Here is a 20,274-nt window from a genome sequence, read left to right as displayed (position 1 = left end):
AATGTGTATGTAAACAGCCAGTTTATAAATTAATGCCTGGAGCAGCTTAAATTTGTGGCAGAGCTACTCTCAAGGAAATAGCTTTACTATTTACTTTAATATACAATAAAGAAGGAGAATGATGACAAGCCAGTATTACATGGTATACCCGGAATGCAACTGCACAAAGCCAACAACGTCTAGCTTTTCACATTCCTCTTTTTTTTTTTTCTTTTTTTTTTGCCTCAGTCCAGCACAAATATGATTATCTTAATTCCCTTGGCTTAGATTTCATGTCTTTTAAACATCTTTGCTTTCTTGAGCCCACTTCCTATCACTATAATTTTCAACCCATGTCTTTTTCCTCCTAATAAACAGTAGACTGAGTATGATACTGTGTTTTGAATCAGGCTACAGTTAGAGCCCTGGATGTATTAGCCCTATAGAAAATGGCACAAATTCAACATTCAAAGCCAGTGATTGATTTCTACTTGACTTTTACAAAGCTCAGGGTGATGATAAAATTAACATTCCAGCATCCTGCTCATGAAGACCCTTTCTTCTCAGCCTCCTCATAGCTGCCTTACAGTCATCTTGTGTTACTGATTATAGTGTTGCATTTACTTCAACCCTTTACTGCAGAGGTTCCCCATGTATTTCAGAAAGTGTGCACCAGATTCACTATTTGTTCAGAGCAACTCACTTTTTATCTTTGCCAAAAAAAGCATAAATGGTAAATGTTTACGGTTAGAATGATGACCCCAGGCAAAATAATTTCCTCCCTTCAAAATTAGTGAGGAGCAGGAAATGAACTGGCCCACTCTGCCAGTGACTGTATGGAGAGGTTTGGTTCTGCTGCTTTCTGAAGGAGGTAGCACTGGAGTGAAGCAGTGAGCAGAGCATGAAGGACAGAGGAGCCTGACAACAAATGCCTAACACCATAGGGAACATGGATGGACTGCTTCTTCCCTTCTCCTGAGCTAGAACTATTTATCCTCACAAGCAACCATGGTACCTTAGGTTCAAGAGGGCAACTGTGTGTAAAACAATTATCTGGCACTCATTATAATGCAGTGTTATAATTAACAATACAGGGTAACTATCTGGAAGATAGAAGGCTGATAAGTAATAGTATTTTATGTATTTAAATACAGAAGGGAAAAAATAACTTCTGTTATTCATCAGAAACATTAAACAGAGATTATGAAAAGAGTATGTTCTTGACTCTGTAACTAGAAGGTAAATCTTAGGTAAGTGAAATGTAATTACTCAAGATGGAATTTGGGCAAAACACCAAGGTTAATTTGCAAAAAAGGACCTTTAATAGCTGTTAGTACTCAGGATTCCTATTTTATATTTCAGATTAAATAAACTTGTATAGCTATAAAAATTATTTTCATTTTTCCCATTCTCCAATTTTATTTTATTTTTAAACGAACACGAAACCAAACCAAACAGTTCATCATTATTAAATTGTTCCAATATTTTTCCATACATTGGAACATTCCTTGTTCCATCCACCTGCAAACATTTTTCATTATATTTTTTAAGAATTGTTTGTTAAAGATTGTTATTGCTACTCTAGTCTAAAGTAAATGGCAGCTGGGAACACAATATAATTAGTTCCTAGAAATGTAAGGCTTTGTTCAGCCATTCCCATCTATGTGCTGCTAAGTAAACGATTTCCATTTGAGCAGGCTAATGAATGAAAATGTGGAGACTAAGCAGTCCCTGGGCACTGCTAGTGTGTATTCCATAAAGAATGTAATCATAGGAGAAAACATCATGGAATGTGTTAGTTTAAAGAAGTTGTATTGGGATAGGCAAGAAAAAAATTAGTGAGGAGACAGCATTTTGTTCATTTCCACTTTCCTCTTAAAGTTAGTGAAAACTGCTTTTAAAATTACTGTGAATGGAAATAGTGCAGTAAAAACCATCCATGACATTAACAAATAATTTTCTAGAACAACATTTAGTAAACTTCAGTCAAAAAGAAGATCTGCATAGGGTAATAAAGATGAATGTACTTCTGTGTAGCTTCTCATGTAGCTTTTGAATAGTACTAACTTAAAGGATGTGCACATCTGGGACATGACTTGAGGCTCACCTTAATTTAACAAAAATTATCTAAAGCCCTTACAAAAATAAATGGCATTCCTTGGTATTTCTATCTGGGAGAAGTCAAAATCCCCTTTTTGCATGACTACAGAAAATGAGTTGAAACTGCAGACACTGGTTTAGCTATACCGAAACTTAGAGGGGCTGTGGTATAAAGCAAAGAAAGGTCAGCTAGTTTCTACAGACCTTTCCCTCTTTGGAACATGCTGAAGTCCATTATTAGAAAAACTTTCACTCTGTCACCACAGATGAAAAAAATATAAGCCATAAAAGCTTCATAAGCATGAAAAATTACTGGCCTGAACTTATTCAAACCTGGAATACATGTTACTTTTGGTGGTGTTTATATATTGAGTTAGAAGCTGAGGTGCCAAAACCCCTTACAATTCAGAATATTGCAAATGTATAACTTCAATGAGTTTCTGACCTATATTTGGTTTAATTTTAAGAATTCAATATTAAATATATATCCTTTTTTCCTTTCTTGATTGACCTTTAGATGTGTTGATAACTAGGAAGCAAAATAGACCTTGTTTTTTTTCTTTCCCCCTTTGATTTATATTGATTTATCAGAACTCACTAGGGACTGAAAGACAAGAAAATTAAGATAAGGTTAAAGAAAGGTTAAGCACAGCATCAAAGCTCTTTTTACAAGCAAATGGTTTCGTGTTCTTTAAAATCTCAGGTGCCTACACTGCACATTACAATCACTATAATTAAGTGATTGTCTCCCTTTAAAAAAAAAAAAGTTAAAAATGACATAGAGGAATGATAAATTGTTAATTAATGATATGCTGTTCTGTTTCACTTCTGATTACACCTCCTGCTGGGCACGACTGGTCTATTTGCTTCTAATCTCTGCTGTGAATTCATTCAATTCCACGCCTTTCCACTATCATGTTTTCACCCTTCCTGACTTTCATGACTACCATATGGTAGAGGGCCACTGTAGGTTCAATTGATAATTTCATGGTGTCAGTGTTCTGGGAAAAGATGCTAGTGATATCCAATAGGCATGCTTGGATCTGATTGTCCCACTATGGAAATACCTAAAATTACCGTGAAAATTATAAACTTGTTCCTAAAGGGTGTTTTAAAATTAGGACATGGTACAATTCATCATGACCATGAAAAAAATTATTACCTTAGCTTGAAGAAAGAGTAATTTTATCTTCAAATTTGTATTTTTCACAGGAGACCCATTTAAAATTAGTAGGTTGAAAATAGTAGTTGGAAGCATTAATACACTTTAATTCCACATTGGAAGTGTAGGGTAAGATATCTCACATACAGGTGTAAATGGTTACAGTCCTGAAAATTTTGAATTCTGAGTAATTTGATGAATAAGGACTACATTAATGCCAGAAAAATATATATTATGCTTTGATCTCTAGTTGTTTTTTGTGGGTCTGATTATTCTGTACTTATTTTCCTTCTCTCTGGTGGTTGACAGGTATTTAACTGTACCTAGACCTTTGAATTTAGGCTGTTTCTTTGTTTCCTCCATGGTACTTCTCAGCTGGCTGAGGAGAGGCACATAGGTGCTCTAATGCTATGAATTTAATCTCCAACTAGGAGATGGTATGTGCCAGATAGAATAGAATAGAATAGAATAGAATAGAATAGAATAGAATAGAATAGAATAGAATAGACCAAACCAGGTTGGAACAGACCTTCGAGATCATCATGTGCAACCTATCATCTGACACTATCTAATCAACTAAACCATGGCACCAAGCACCCCATCAAGTCTCCTCCTAAACACCTCCAGTGATGGTGACTCCACCACCTCCCCATGCAGCCCATTCCAATGGGCAACCACTCTGTGATGGATTTCTTCTAACATCCAGCCTAAACCTCCCCTGGCGCAGCTTGAGTCTGTGTCCTCTTGTTCTGGTGCTAGTTGCCTGGAAGGCGTGACCAACCCCCACGTGGCTACAACCTCCCTTCAGGTAGTTGTAGAGAGCAATAAGGTCTCCCCTGAGCCTCCTTTTCTCCAGGCTAAGCAACCCCAGCTCCCTCAGCCTCTCCTCATAGGGCTTGTGCTCCAAACCCCTCACCAGCTTTGTTGCCCTCCTCTGTACACGTTCCAGCAAGTCAACATCTTTCCTAAACTGAGGGGCCCAGAACTGGTTACAGGACTCAAGGTGTGGCCTAACCAGTGCAGCGTACAGGGGCACAATGACTTCCCTGCTCCTGCTGGCCACACCATTCCTGATACAAGCTAGGATGCTATTGGCTTTCTAGGGCCACCTGGGCACACTGCTGGCTCATGTTCAGCCTACTATCAACCAGTAACCCCAGGTCCCTTTCTGCTTGGCTGCTCTCCAGCTACTCTGACCCCAGCCTGTAGCACTGCATGGGGTTGTTGTGGCCAATGTGTAGAGCCCGACACTTAGATGTGTTAAATGTCATGCCATTAGACTCTGCCCATCTTTCCAGCCTGTCAAGGTCACTCTGCAAAGCTCTCCTACCCTATTCTATTCTTATAGGCCAAAGTGTCACAGATCAATTTTTAACTCATTTGTTCACTGTAATATACATGAGGTCAAGCTAGCAGGGAATGATCTCATTTATTTTCTCCCTTAGCTGTTGCCTTTTGCCAGTACATCAGTTACAAAGGTGGCCAGAGAAGAAAGACACGTTCTAGCTTTCTCCTTGAAGATACTGGTTTCTGAGGATCTGCTTACTTTGCTTTCTTAGGAAAAAAAAAAGTTATTAAAAAAAAAAAAAAGTGAGAAAAATGGAAAGTAACTGCATACAGACAGAAAACTGTCTATAGGAAAGATTGAAGGGACTGAAGGACTTTCTGAGCCAAGAGTGAATGAGCTGGATTCTAATGCCCAACACAGTCATAAAAACCCAAGAGCTTGCTAGAAACTTCTTGAGATCTTCCATCCAAACTCCTGTTCAAAACAGGGTAACTTTACAATTACGTAGGTTATTGGAGTCTGCATACCATTGCCAAGGATAGGTGTACTCTTCCAGTCTAAGAATCCAAACATATTTCTGAGAAGTGGCTACACTGGCAGTCACGAGATACTGCTCATTTGAGAGAGGTTACGGTTAAGCTCTGCAGTGAGAAAATGGTCCTAATCTCTTTTCAATGACAATACATTTCATATGGGTTATTGCTTTGTAATTTCCTCATTATCCCTATCGGTGTAATGTAAATATAGGACTGACAGCTTTTTCTGACTTAGCATGACTGGAAAATTGAGAAATGTTGCTTACAATTATGTCCTCCCACAGATGGAGAACTGTACTCTGGCACAGCAGCAGACTTCATGGGCAGGGATTTTGCCATTTTCCGAACTCTGGGGCATCACCATCCAATCAGAACAGAGCAGCATGATTCCCGGTGGCTAAATGGTATGTAAAATGTACATTTATCCAATTACATTCATCTAGTCTTTAAAGACCAGTAACACAGCTTTGTTCCAGCAACATCTGTGACATATACACCCCTCTTTCATTTGGAGCAGAGTTTTGTCTTAAACCAGTTAAGCTAATCAAAGTGATTTATAAAGAAGCATTTTTAGTTTAATTACATTGAGATTTGGGGGGTGTCAGTAAATGTAAAACATATACAGACACTATGGCTGCTGCAACAGGAGCAGATTGATCTAGAGTGCAAGTTGGACAGAAGCTTAATGCTTGTGAAGGCATCAGCCACACATGAACATAAAATAACTACAGACACTTGGGCAGGACTATGCCTTGTACAAGCTATATTTTTTACTACAATGAAGGGAGTCTGATGCTGACCACCAAAGTCCAGCAGAAAGTGAATCAGCAGACCTCCCTGAGTAGGTCAGAGATGTCCATACTTTGGCAAAAGTGAAAAGGGTCCTGGGCATTCCAAACTATTTGGTTTCAAAATATTCAATAGTTTAATAAGGAACAACAGCTGGCATTGCATGGATATTGCTAGTCAGGTCTGTAGTTGGTTGTTTGCATGTATGGGGAGGGATAGTTTTTGGAGAAAATCTGGGTTTGGCTTCATGTACCAAAATTGCATATGGCTACTCTATCCAAGTTCTACTGAAGTCAAAGTTCCAATAACTTAAATTGAATTAAACTTAGCTTTAGCTATTCAAAAAATGTGATCATTATAGAAATGAGAATTCATCAATCTGAGAAAGCTGACACATGATTTAAGTAAGCCAGTAATACTGACTGTAGTTACCTTGAGTTAATTTATAGTTTAATATTTAAAGAGTTAACTAGACACATTTGCTGTATATGCTGCTTGCATCTGCAGTCCTGTTTTTGAATTCACAAAGTATTTTGTTACATAGTTTTCACTTCCTAGCCACATTATTTATGTCTGTGCTAAGGTCCAGGTTTCTTAATGCAGTTTTGCAATTTAGTGCAAACTGTTCACACATTTTTAATGTGTAAGAGCAGACCATGTTTAACAACAGTTTCTTACTACTTCCATTTAGGAACTTCTAGTATCATACTGTCTATCATATTAACTGTATATACAATCCAAAGCAAAACCAGTCCCTAACTCTTAATTAAAAGCACAAACTGTTATTGCATGTTGGATAAACTCTATATATGACAAATGCATTGGATATATGTATCATGTCAATGTGTATGTAATGACGTGTATGAATCTGCATTTTAATATGACAAGCTGTGTGAATATGATTTTAGTCCTGATAGATTTGCTGTAATCATGTAGACTACTGTGAGACAAGATTCAAGTCTGTCATACCTCAGTTCTGCAGTTCATGCTTGTCCAGTAACATTGTTCATTGGGTTATTTTATTATAATAATAGACAAGATTTCTGGACTTCAGGAGACAGTGAAGTACAGAGGTTATAGACATATCCATTTCTCTTTGTAGTAATATGCTAAAGATAACACTCACTTTTGTTATGATAGTCACCATGACATAAAGTCCAATCATGCAAGCAAAATCTGCTTTTGTGCAGTAGAATTCGACAATGACAGTTGAGTCAGGAAGATTTATATAGTGAGAAAGCACAGCCACTGGCCACAGCCCCTGTACTTCATTGTTGAAAATATGTCATTCGTTTGTGGATTGGGTTATCAGTCTTTCAGCACTGAACATGAGAACTGCTTTTCCCAAATTAGCACTAAGGTTACATCTGATAGGGTACAGAAACCACAACAGCTTTGTGCTCTGGGAGAGGAGAAGACAGTTGTATATAAAGAGCCGATGACCTTCAAGCTCTTTAAAATTTAAGTATTATCCAAAATGAGCATAGAAGTAGAAAGTCAGTGTCTATCATAGCACACAGTGAAGATGATTTTCAATTCAGTACATGCAGTTCTTACACTGTATTCCTGTATGGAAAGTTTCAAGCTAATTTAAAAAGAAATGTAACAATCAAACTGATGCTTGTAGAAATTATTCTCATAGCTGTCCATAATTTAATAGAGAATAATCCTTAAGTGCATTTTTGAAATCTATCCCTTCATTGCAACTTAATAAATTTACCTTCCTAAGACAAAAGGTTGTCAAAATCTGCACTGCATTGTTCCTTTTAAAAGCTACTCTTTTTTTCTCTTAATTTCCCAGTGATAACACCCTGGCAGCCTTTCCACACAGTACTCCTTATTTCAGCATGTAACAGGGAAATCCAAAACTGATAATAATTAGGGTTTGAAGCTCTGCAGACTCGCCAGTCCTTTGATTATTATTTTTTTTGGTCATTATTCTATTTTACATATAATTCTAAAAGGAGCTTTGTATTAGCACACATTTAAAGGGTGTATACTTCTAACGAACAAGTTCTCATTGAAGGATGAGATGCACCCTGCTTTTTTAAAGATCTCTGTAAGTTTTGAATCTTAAGTTTGCAGGTTGAGTTTTTAGTAAAAAACAGATTGCTATGTAGTGGTGAGTTTGTTTTTATAATTGCTTTCTATAGTGTGCTTAGCCTCAGGATAAAAGCCACTATTCTAATGGTCATATACTGAAAGCTGGACAAGAACAGCAGTCCTGATCAAACTACTCACCCCCATGCAGTTTAATAAGCTAGGTGGTGAGACATGAAATTTTAATTGCTAATGTTTACTCCATTCAGAGCAGGAACTTGAACCTGTTTTTTTTTATCATATTGAGGCTAAGAACTGACAAGGTGTGGAAAACTCAACTGTTTGGTACCAAAAATGGAGAGGAGAGACAGTTGCACATGAAGAACTTGAGAACCTTTCCCAAAATTTAAATATTACCTTTAAGTAATGTGAAAACAGGACAGCATTGCACAGAGTGATTAAGTTTTTGGATTTAAGTATGAACACAGAGTTGCTACAGAGATCACACAGTCACTTTTTGGAGAGGCTCCACCTTTGTGAGAAATTAAATGTTGCTGGGAAGAGGGCTTTGAACTGTGCCCAGCCCAAGGGAAGGTGCTGACCAGCAGCTCTTAAAGGCTTTTAAAGACTTTTAAAAATATTAAATACTCACAGGCTTCTAAAGACATTTCATTTTGTATAAATAATTAAACAGTCACCAAGCCAAATAAAGCAAGGGAGACTGATTCTGTAGCCTTGTAGTTGCATTCATCTAGAAGCTAGGGAGCCGTACATCAGTCACTGTAGCAGTGTATATTTAATTATTGATACGGTGTTGGCCAGATGTGATATGGAGGCATTTGCAAAAACACAGTAAAATAAGTTGGTGCTGAGGGAAGTAATCTTGGATATAAAAAGCTGCAGTCCAATGCCCTGGACTGAATCATATACTTTATTATAAGGCATATGTGTGCTCACCCTGGACATTGGCTCCTCTGGTATGATAAGAGTTTCTCTGCACAAAAGGTTTTGACAGTTTTAGTTGATTCCAGTGAGGGTCAAGGAAAAAAAAAACCCTGAAATTAAACAAAACAAAACAAAACAAAACAGAAACCCCCAAAAACACCCAACCAAAAAAACCCCAAACTCATGCCCAGTGTTACTGTAAATAGCAATGGTTTTGATGTTACACAGAAATCTTACAGAGTCTTGCCTGTAGGCAAAATCCATGTTTTCTTTTAAATGTACTATTGCCTTTTAACAGTTTAGAGCCGTCAGAAGGAGCATTATTTCACCACAGTGTAGATCAGGTCCTGCTTCTATGAATTGCTTCAGAAATATTATTTTTTTAAAAAATAATGATTAGGAGGCCTGAGCAGATTGGAAAATCTTTTCCTGGTACCTGAGAGATCCCTGGTGAACCACACGCAGTTTTTGCTAACATTCATGGAAGGTCTGAGGGCATGGCTGGAGGCAAGAAGGCAGAAATGACAGTGTGGTGTACCAAAGCAAATGCTAAGCAATGCAAAAGCATTGTACTGAAAGCACTTTTCAAAATGAAGATTAAGGGAGTGGAAGGAAAGCTTAGAGCCACTCTCACCTTCCCTGACGTGAGCACAGGCGATCTGGATTTAAGTTGTTAACATTTTGTAAAATGAAGGACTATAAATATTTATTTTAAAAGCAAAATAGAGTTGGGTTCCAGAAGATATGTAAGGAAATGAAAGCACACAAGTTGACTTAAGAGAGTATTGCGAATTTGCATCCCAGAAAAGTAAGAGAATATTGGCCTCGCTCACCCTCTTTACTAGACAGATGAGGGAGACTGTCAGTCTGAACTTCCAGCCTTGACTTGGAATTTCCTTGCTTTATATGGGTTTAGACCATCTCTCTGATATTACTTTAGCATACTGTCTATGGCTTAATTTTTAAAGCAGTGTATTAGCTGTGCTTACTTCCTTTGGGTTATTGTCCTCCATAATCTTTATGGTTACATAAACAGCTGAGAATTATAGAAGCTGAGTGACTCTTCAATAAAAAAAGAAAATGCCCTCTTAAATGTCACAGACAAGAAACACAGGCTTGATACTCTCCTGGAATTCATACAGAACTCTAGCCATCACTTTATGTTGTTTCTGCTCATGGAGGTTTTTGGAGGGTCCCAGCACTGGCTACATACATGTATAATTTTGAATATGTATATATTGAACAGTGGAGGAACGCATGGCAAGAGAAAGACAAGACTGCAGCTAGTTTATAAGATTTTTACCTCTCCAGTTAAATGTCAAGATGTTTAGAAATTAATATTTGCCTTCTTCCAATTACTTCTGATGAGATTTAAATGTGTCATTTGCTGCATCCTTCAATGTGTAGCTTGATTTTGGTCACCCACACCAAACCCTTTTGCAACTTATATGTACCCACTGATGCCCCTCCCCCCTTCCATGTCCTTAAATGCCTTCCTAGATTCCCACCTTCCAGTTTACCTCTTACACATTCCCAATCCAGATATACAGAAGGCACTAAAATATATGCTATCAAAGGTAAGCAGGTGGGGAAAATGGCTGGCCTGCCAGCATAGACAGGACCCAACCACCCTGCCACCTGGGAATTATTTCATAAAATACATCTGAGATGTTCTTGCAGAAAAGAGGTGATGAATGCTATAAATAATAAAATCTCCAGCAAAAAAAGGTATATTGAAATAAAGGATGTTAAAAAGTACAAACAGCACCCTTCCACACCCTCCAAATAGGGTATGAATTACATAGAATATATTTATCCTTTAAATTAGAAGTTTTGAGTCATGGGGGGAATGAAATTAGAAAAAGCTGCCCAATAAAAGTAGTCAGTGAGACAGCCTGGCTGGTGTTAAGAGGAATTTAGATAACATTTTATATGTTGTAATATAGCACATTTGCCTGACACCACAGGGGACTGCAATGAGTCGAACAAGAAGTCTCATTTGGATCTGCATCCCCATAAATTTGCAAGGGCATATTTAAACAACCTTACCGATGAAAACAGTAAGGGTAATTTTTTTGTGTGTGATTTTTTTCATTGTCAGCTTTTTTGGTGTTGTTGGGGGTTTTGTTTGCTTTTTGTTGTTGTTGTTTTGGGGGTTTGGTTGGTTTGTTGTTGTCGATTTTTTTGTTGGTCTGTTTGTTTTTTTTTCCCTGCAAGGTTTGGGGGGGGGGGGGGGGGTGTTGCATTTAAAATATGTATTTCTATATGTGAACCAAATTTGTCAGCTGACATATCCTGTCATGCAGGCTGTAGTGTGGACTAAGTCCCACACTTCCCCACCACTGCTTATACAGGCATGAACAACTCCAACCCTTGAAGGAGCAAAACATGTCCATATATGCAAGTCTCATTTCTCACCCAATACATTCTCCCACCTCCAGTCCTATTATCTTCATTGCTAAGAATAGTAATAAATAATTTCACAGTGATAAATTCCATGTGTGACAAATGCTAATGTCACCTAACACAGTGCTAGGAAGTACTCAGAAACTATGGTGATAGTGGCATAATAGTGTGCACAGGATGGCATACAAACTCAATTTACAAGATTTTTTTTTTTTTCCCTTAAAACTATAGTTCCAAATTTGAGAGATTTAATATGAATTGTAAATTGTTTTTTATATTGAAATCTAACAAGTCTTTTCTCTATACATTTTTATTACAACCCATTCTTTCTGTCTTGGAAGAAATGTAGACTTTCTGAAATAATAATTTCTTTCTTAAGAGTATGGGTATATTACATTGTTAACCATGGCATCCTTGCTGGGTTGTAGCTGAGTCAGCCTTATTATCCACAGCAAAAAATAGTAACTGTGAGTGTAGATTAAAAACCATGCTTTGCTACAATTCATACCATGACTGTCTTTATAAAGCATATAAGATCAAAAATGAGGGAGCTGTGAGTGTTTTGTACACGAAGCATTTTTTCTGCTGCACATAATACATTATTAGGAAAAGAGTTCCTAGCTCTCAAAACAAGCACTATGGAATATGACCTCAGTCCTGAAGAGGTTAGTGCATAGTCTTTCCCTAAACAGAGACTTGGAAGTGATTGTCAGCTTGGGGATCTAGGCTCACTCCTGTACACTGAAACAATCTATAGTGATGCTCCTTAGAATTGCTACATTTTAGGGAGTTTATGTCAGTGGTGGGTACAATACCAAGTCAACAAACTAGTAAATCCTGGCGAGTCTCATGCTGGGGTGAGATCTGAGTGCAGCCCTTCCCATCATCTATGCTCTGACTTTTCTGGGAAAGAAATTGGACAAATCAGCTGTAACAGCCTCTGGCTAGGTGCTAGATTTGGATAAAGCAGAGTACCTGGCTGTACAGGGCAATTCGTGCTTCAGTGATCAAAATCAGATTTAATGACCTAGGTGAGTTACTTTTTATAGATATACTCATGATGAACAAATCTAGAGTCTATCTCCCACCTCTAGCAGTAGGAACTGAGTGAAAACTCAGCTGCATGAGCTCACTGTAGGAGTAACATTCTTGCTCCTGAATGTCTCAAGCTCTGTAGCCTTCTCATACCAATTACTAAACACCAGTAATTGTCTGATTACCAGTAGTCACAGTGATATTCTATGTGCTCTAGACATTTTTTTTATGTTTTTTGTTTGGTTGGGGGTTTTTTGTTTGTTTATTTTATTTTTGTTGTTGTCATGGTGATTCTGGTTTTGTTTAAAAAAATATGAACAATGAGAAGTTTTGCTTATTTGTATGTATTTATTTCAATGGATGACTTGTAGAGTTGACAATGGACAGCTTTGTAAAGTGATGGTCTATTTGCATAAGTTGGCAAACTCTCTACATAACTCAAGCAGTGGTATCCATGGCGATGATCTCTGCTGGAAAGCTTCATGTGTTACATTCAGTTAACATATGGTTAAAAGGACCGTATCTATCTATACAAATCTGTATATGTATAAATATAAGCATAAATATAAATATGAATATAAATATATTACCCACATGCATCAGTTCATAGGAATCCACTCCTCTTGCCCTGGAGTTGAACTTCAATACAGAACAAAAGGTAATTTGTCCAGAAGAGGTGACATGTTAAGGTTCTAAAATTGAAATTAGTTTCACTTCTGTTGTAGGCCTCACTTTAATTACACAATTTCTTTGTCATTATGATTTCTTTGTAATTATGATTTCTTTGTAATTATGATTTTTGCAAACATCTGAATCAACTGAAGGAAAAGAAAGGTTTAGATTAGGTAGCAGGATGCCAAAGACAAATCCTATGTTACAGTCCTTGCAAAGTCAAGTAGGTTTCTCATTATCTCTGAGATTTCTATGCTGGCTCATCGCAGCTCTAATGTTTGGAACAGTGACTTTTAGCTACCAAATTATGCCTTCTTTTGTGCCTACAAAAGTAACTAAGCAGTTAAGCAAAAATCCACTTGTAAGGAACCACACAGCAGAATATTAATGGATTTATAAAAACTGGAATAGATTTGTTACAGCCCTCTTCACTGACATATGACATACATCTCAGCCTTTTTTCTGTGTTCTATGTTTCTATGTGTTGTGTTTTGGTTTGTTTTGTTTTTTTTCTCTTCTGCTCTAGCCATCAATTTAATGAGTGTTGACCCTGTCAATACCAATTTCCTCTTCTCAGGCCACTATGTTCAGAGTTAGGTGGGCATTCAATAGAGATTTACTGTTGACTGGGTAATTTGAGTTCATGTGTGTGGTGAAAAATTAGTGAGAAGAATTACCCAGAAAAGTGGATGCCATGACAATGCATGTCACCATGGTGTGACCAGCTCTGCTGACACAGGTTTCAAAAGCTCTCCCCCTGTGAAAATGGGGCCTGTTTGCAAATTAATTAGTTTCTGGCAGTGGCTTGATTGTTGACCCAAAGTTTGTAGAGTGGAAAAACAATCAGATTAGTGTGTTCAATATAAAGGCCCAGCGCAGCACACAAGAGCAGTTTGCCAAACTGTTGAAGCCGTGAATAGAGTGAAACAAATTCTTTTTTGAGAAGCCAAGGCAAAGGTTAAGTGTGATGTGACTAGAGCATGCTGGCCGTGGGGCGGTGGGAGGAGAATTAGAGGTTTCAGCCACACAAAAATAGAGAGTGCTGAGCAAGTTGCATTGAATTTAATGAAATTCACAGCTTCAGACGCAGAAGTGTTTGGCAATGTTTTAGTCTGTGTTAAAGGGAGAAATAAGATGGCTTTGTTTTAAGAAGTTTCCTTTATACAGCCATGTGGGACACCAGGGACTGAGCCTCTAAAGGGTATTAGAGACGCTTCCTGAGCCTCCATGCTGTTTCTAAGCACCTGCAGACTTTGAGGCTTATACCAGTTCCTCCCTACCACACACTGACTCTCTTTATTCCTGAAGATTCAATCCAAGCTTTCCATTCATCACCTCCAACACTGGGTGAGGTTTCATCTTTTAAATGGTGCTAGTGCCAAGACTCACAGACAAACGTATTAGAAATCAACCCTTGCAAACAGATAGACTAGATAAAAGTCATTCAGGTACTGAGACAAAAGTTACTTACTAAAAATACCACAAATCAGATCTTTAGATGATAATAAATGAGAATATACCTAGTGCAGCCAAGAAAGATCTACAGATTACTGCTCACTGTAGTGCTAACTTCATTAGTATGCTCTATTTCTTCAGTGGCTATTTTTTTATATAAATCTGCCCTTCAACATTGATTTATGCCATTCACTGTTATTTATGCCTTTATAATATTTCCTTTACATCAAATAACTCCTACACATTTTTATTTTAATTGTTATTTTCCCCTACAACAAAAAGAAAAAAGGAAAATGCCAACAAATGTGGAGGAGACCTTGTTCGTGGGCAGTTGATATAGTTTTCTCTTGAGCTTATGTCTTGAACTTGTGGGCATGGATCAGAATACCTGACAGAACCAGGGGAATGGGGGGACAGAGCTGCTGAGCTGAAAATATGGACTCCACCATTACATAGCCATCAGCCAATCAAGTAACGGAGATGCCCAGCACACCTAGCAGAGGTAATGATGTGAGGATACAGCCCTCTAGTCTGTTCTTACCTCTTTTCCCCATTCCATAAAATTACAACTGTTAGTCTGCAACCTATACAAACTTTATGAGTTGTTCTTGGTAATAGGGCTGAACCTTACCCCCTTTACACTAACATTCCTGAACCATGAATTGCTTGTCCCAAAAGGCATTCAGTATTGCTTGCAATTAACACAACTGATTGCTCAAAGCCGGCACCTGATGTGGCGCATAGCCAGCTGGAAACATAATTGGCTCCTTAGATGGAGAAACATCCACTTCACAGTGAGTTTGCATTGATGGAATTACTAGTTCAAAGTAAGCCAGGTATTTGAATACCTGGTCTGTACATTAAAATCTCAGCTAGCATTAGACACAGATTAATTAAGGTGCAGACTCAAAGCCTCCCTTTGTCTCCATAACTTGCCCTTCTCTTTGTTCATGAAATCATGTAAATTCCAGTCTGAATGCTTGTAAGGGTAAGTAATTGCTTTTGTTCTTTGGTTTATTTAATTACAAATCTCAGTGGATGACAAGTCCTCTGCACTAAAGGAAGACATCGCATTTGCACAGTTACAGAATCCTAACACAAATGCGTGTGGCAAATCAGTGACTGTAGATTTATTCATACCCTCTGGGACCTGCACTGCCTTTTCAGCTTAGCATGCAATATGATTTAAATTACAGCTTGTGCAGAGCTGTGCCTGGGGATTACACTCCATGTTTCCAACTGTTTATAGTTCAGTGAGCTTTAACCTCTGTGATTCTGAAAATTAAATAATGTCATGGCTGATATCAAACTGATGGCTGGTACTACATTGCCAAATACCATCCTGTATTAAAAGCCTATTTTTACAGCAAAGTAGAAGCATCAATGTATTTAAAACATTGATAACACATTCTGGTAGTTCAAGAGCACTATTCAAAAGCCATACTACAAAAGAATTGCAAAGTTAATATTAAGCTCCATTCTCAAGGATATATTCTGACTTATTTAGCAGAGTTATAGCTCTTGACTTTACTAGAGCAAGACTGGGCCTTAATGTAGTATTTTGTGATGTGGTAGGCAGGGCACAAAGAGCATGTGAGGTCAAGAAACAGAGCATCTGTTGGAGTTAAATTTAGATTTATTAATTTCTTTGTGGGTTTGATAGTTTTATTATTTCTGAGGTACTATGATACGTCAATCATGAAGGCCATGTAACTGAAGGGCACCTTAATATTTTTATAACCTTTCAACAGAGGAGAGAAAATACATAGTTACAAAACTGTATATTTTATATGGTATGCAATTTCCCAGCAGACAATTTTTCACCCTTTTAAGGGTTTTAATTGATACAAAAGCTTTTGGTGATTTGTCTTCATTTACTTTTGCAAATCCAGAGTTTCCATTATAGATGCTGTTGCAGTCTCATGTGAGCCACTCCACCAGGTTCCTCCCCAGGTTCCACCAGGCAACACCTAGAGAACAAAGGGGTGAAACAGATGTCACCACCAGCATCATTTAGCCTTTAGAGCTTTATTTATGACTGCAGTGTAAGGAAGAGAGAACAGAAAGAAGACAAATGGGAGAGACAAATGGATACTTACTTTTCACTTGTAAAGGTTGCATGTTTGACTAAGTGACAGCACAAATAAACAAAGAAGCCCCAAATACCTTATTCACAGAACTGCAGTTATCAGATATGATGGACAGATCATATACAGAAAAAAAGCTTGGCAAATGGTTCCTCATTTGATGCTTTTTAGATTTTGACAGTGCAATAGATCCTGAACTTCCTGTTTTGGTGCATTGCCAAAGTGGTATTTCTTTTCCCCTTTATATCAGAACACCTTATATGACTTATCTCAGGCTTTGATGCCTGGATTTTAGGTTTCAAAGTGTTGTCTAATGTACAGTGTCTAATGTACCTCATCCCTTGCTATTTCATTAAATTCCATGGACTTATACCGATCTATCCTTGCTGAATAGCTGGCTGTTGGATTTGATTTTCTAAGTATGTAGGTAGGTGGTTTTGTGTATACTATACAGTAAAAAAGCCCCACCATAGTAATGTTTATGATAACTTTTAAGGTATGTCAAAGTACACAGATACTCACCAGGGTAACAGCCCAATACAGCTTTTTAAGCTCTTTCTCCCTGTTCTCTCAGATCCATATAATTGGTGGCTATGGGCTGAAAGTTTCATACATCTGAAAGGTGAATCTTGTAGTGTTGTCAGGTAAATTACTTCTTTCACAGGCGAGGATTAAACTGTAAATCTCTGGGAGCACCAAAAGTACAGTATCCAGCAGAATCAGAGTTTGATATTCCTGAGCACTTAGGGTTGTCTCAAGTGTACAAAGTAAATGAAAGCAAAACAGTTCCCATTCTGATTTACCTATTAGAGTGATAGGCTGGCCTATGGTTTCTTTACATTCCTGGATTATGGAAAACAGTTTTTTTAACATATGTTTATATGCATAAATTTCATTTCCTGCTCTTCATTTCCTGTTTGTAGGTTTGCAAAGTGTTCTGTTATGGTAAATGCAGCAAGACTTGTAGAAAGATTTTATTAGATGTATTGATATAAAAAACCAAATTATCTTTCAGGGACAGACTTTTTTTTTTTTTTTTTCCCTTAATGGATGATTGTTCAGAAAAAAAGGAAAAAAAAAAAAGAAGAAACGTTATTTTAAAGATTGGATTACATTTCATTCCCATTCACTCCACAGCTTTTATGAAATAAATGAAAGTATTCAGTAATAATACATTATCTGTGCATATGGCCATCCATCTGAGAATTGGTGTTGATTGATTCTTTTACTGCTGTTTGAGCAAAATTCAGTATCTGTATAAAAAATGATCCACTGATGTCAGTGAGATTAGTCAGATTTCCTGAGCTCTATGATAACATTTGACACATGGTAAAATCTGACAGCCTCAAGACACAGCTCTCTTCACTTACCATCCCCCATGGTTTCTGTTTCCTATCTTCCTATTTCTCCAAAGGAACTTTCACCAAAGGCAGAAAAACCTCCATGAGAGGGAAGGGTGCAAAACCTTCCTCTGAGATACTTTACAAGGAGGAGTCACGGACTTTTTTTCATAAGATTGTGTGAATGGGTTTTCATAGATTCATAGGGTTTAGGTTAGAAGGGACCTTCAAGATCATCTAGTTCCAACCCTGCTGCCATGGGCAGGGACAACTGCCACTTGACCGGGTTGCTTGAGAACTCATCTAGCCTGGCCTTGAACACCTCCACAGAGTCAGTTCTGCTCCATATTTGACATGCCTTTTTCCCCCCCAACCTTTCCTTAAAACCTTTTCCCAACTATTCTTTAAAAAAAATGTTCCATGGTTTTCCATTTATTACAGGACCTATTATTTTTCTCCTAGCTGCATTTCATTCATTACTTTTTCAATACTTCTGCTAAAGTTTCTGCCGATTTCTCTCCCTGCTGCTTATGTGTCATAAGCATATGTGCTGCAAATTCCTTCTTCAATGCATTTTTTAAAATGCTAAAAATTTGAGTTGTTACAATGCTACTCCAGGAAGGATTTTATTTTTAAAAGTTGCAGTAAGGATATCAAATATTTCTGAAATGCTGTCAGTCAGTTAAAAAAACAAAAAGAGGATTTGCTTGTACAGAATCAAAGTACTAATTAAATAGATTGTGTGAGCAACTTTCTGACAAAGAAATGTAAAATGATAATACTGCAAGACATTTTTTTCTTAAGCAAGTACATGGTCTTCATCACACTTTATCTCTCTCTAAGATTCACATCATAAGTAAACTAGTACATTATTCCAGCTGGGTACAAATCCTGTCAATACCTTGTGCTGACTAAAGCTCACATGACTACTGAAAGAGGTTGTCATAACTGATGTTATCATACTGAATACCTCAGGTTGTGTGCTGAGGGATTTTGCTTCCTTTTACAGATGCCTTACTGCATTCTATGTTGCTGGGCTACACTGACAGATCACTGAAAACCAGTTCTTCAACCAGCCCTGTTTTCAGTCTTTGTTGCCATCCCACATTAATCTTACTTTAATGGATTTTATGTCAAGTTGCTCTACACTAGCTGTAAAAGTTAATTATAACAACAAAGCTTTTTTCATAGCTTGACAAAATGACCTCAATTTTGTGGCCATATATAGAGGATTTAACAGAGACTGGACAGGTTAGGAAATTGCTATAGGACTGTTGTCTGCTGGATCATTCCTTGGGAACTGGTTCAGACTGATGACCATTTCCTGATGAATGAACATCCCTCACTGAGAATTGAGATGATGGTGGAGTCCTGTCCATTTATTTTTTTTTTACATGATGTTGAGAGGAGATTGTTTTTACAGCTACATAACCCCTTCCACACCTTTCAAATTGAACCTGGCAGCTCAAAGTTCAAAAAAATTCTTCCTCTTTTGAAAATGGATTCTTTTTGACATAATGGCCATATTTGTTCACAGTCTAGGCAGGAAAAAAAGTACTGTATGTGTGGACGAAGGATCCTGCTAGAGACAGGGTTGTGCACAGATTTCTGACAGAGAAACCTTAAGAATTTAGGTCTCAGGAGATATATGGAGGCTAAAGACATACTTGTCAAGTCATCGTTGTTCAATTTGGGGTTTCATGCTTTTGCCAAACATACTTATGAAGTCTGTTCCACTTTCCCAGTGAAATGTGTTTGCCCTGTTAATGCCCAGATATTCCTCACACTAAGCCAGGGACTTCTCTCCTGCAATGTATCAGGAGTTTGGCTGTTGCTGCAGAATGCTCTTTCTGCCTTCAGAACACTTTCTATATTCTCTAATTTCCAAGTTGCCAAGAGGAAGAAAATTCAATCCAGACATAACCACACATCTCTCAGCATTCTAGAAGGTCTGAGAAAAATCACATTAGTGAAGAGGAGCAGGTTTGGTTCCTGAGTTTTGGATCAGCTTGGGCATCTCCAAGGACTTGTGCTCCACTTGTGAATTTTCAGATCTTATAAAAAGTAGACCCAGAGCACAACTTTCATTGCCAAAAGTGTGTAACACCCCGAATCACAAATATCTTTTGTCTTAAGTGTCTCCGTGTTCCACTTCCTCCCCTTATAGATCACTTTTTAACATAAAGACTGTGATATTTAGTTTTTGTCACTTACCTAAAATTCTAAATATGTAGGTTACACAGTTAAGGCTCAGGGTTTCCATTGTTTTTATTTCCAAGCATCAATGTCGAAAACTTTAGATAAATGAGAGAGGAACAGACTCACAGCTGGAACTCTTACTAGCTTTTTTATGCACAGAGGTCATGAAATACAGACAATTGAGATTAAAGCATTCCTAAATGGAGAAAATATGCTGCAAGCCTTCCTTTCTGTTCTGTTA

The 20,274-nt window shown here is 37.6% G+C and overlaps 1 protein-coding gene across 1 annotated transcript in view; it reads left to right on the top strand.

The window, feature by feature from the left end:
* Positions 1-20,274, top strand: part of SEMA3A (semaphorin 3A) — a 166,331-nt gene that overhangs the window by 101,791 nt on the left and 44,266 nt on the right. The window contains exon 6 of the mRNA XM_054178150.1: positions 5,350-5,469. Within this exon, the coding sequence (XP_054034125.1) occupies positions 5,350-5,469 (120 nt within the window). The remainder of the gene's footprint in view (positions 1-5,349; positions 5,470-20,274) is intronic.

The sequence above is a fragment of the Dryobates pubescens genome, chromosome Z (assembly GCF_014839835.1).
Source record: "Dryobates pubescens isolate bDryPub1 chromosome Z, bDryPub1.pri, whole genome shotgun sequence".
NCBI lineage: Eukaryota > Metazoa > Chordata > Aves > Piciformes > Picidae > Dryobates > Dryobates pubescens.
This window is presented reverse-complemented; position numbering and strand designations above follow the sequence as displayed.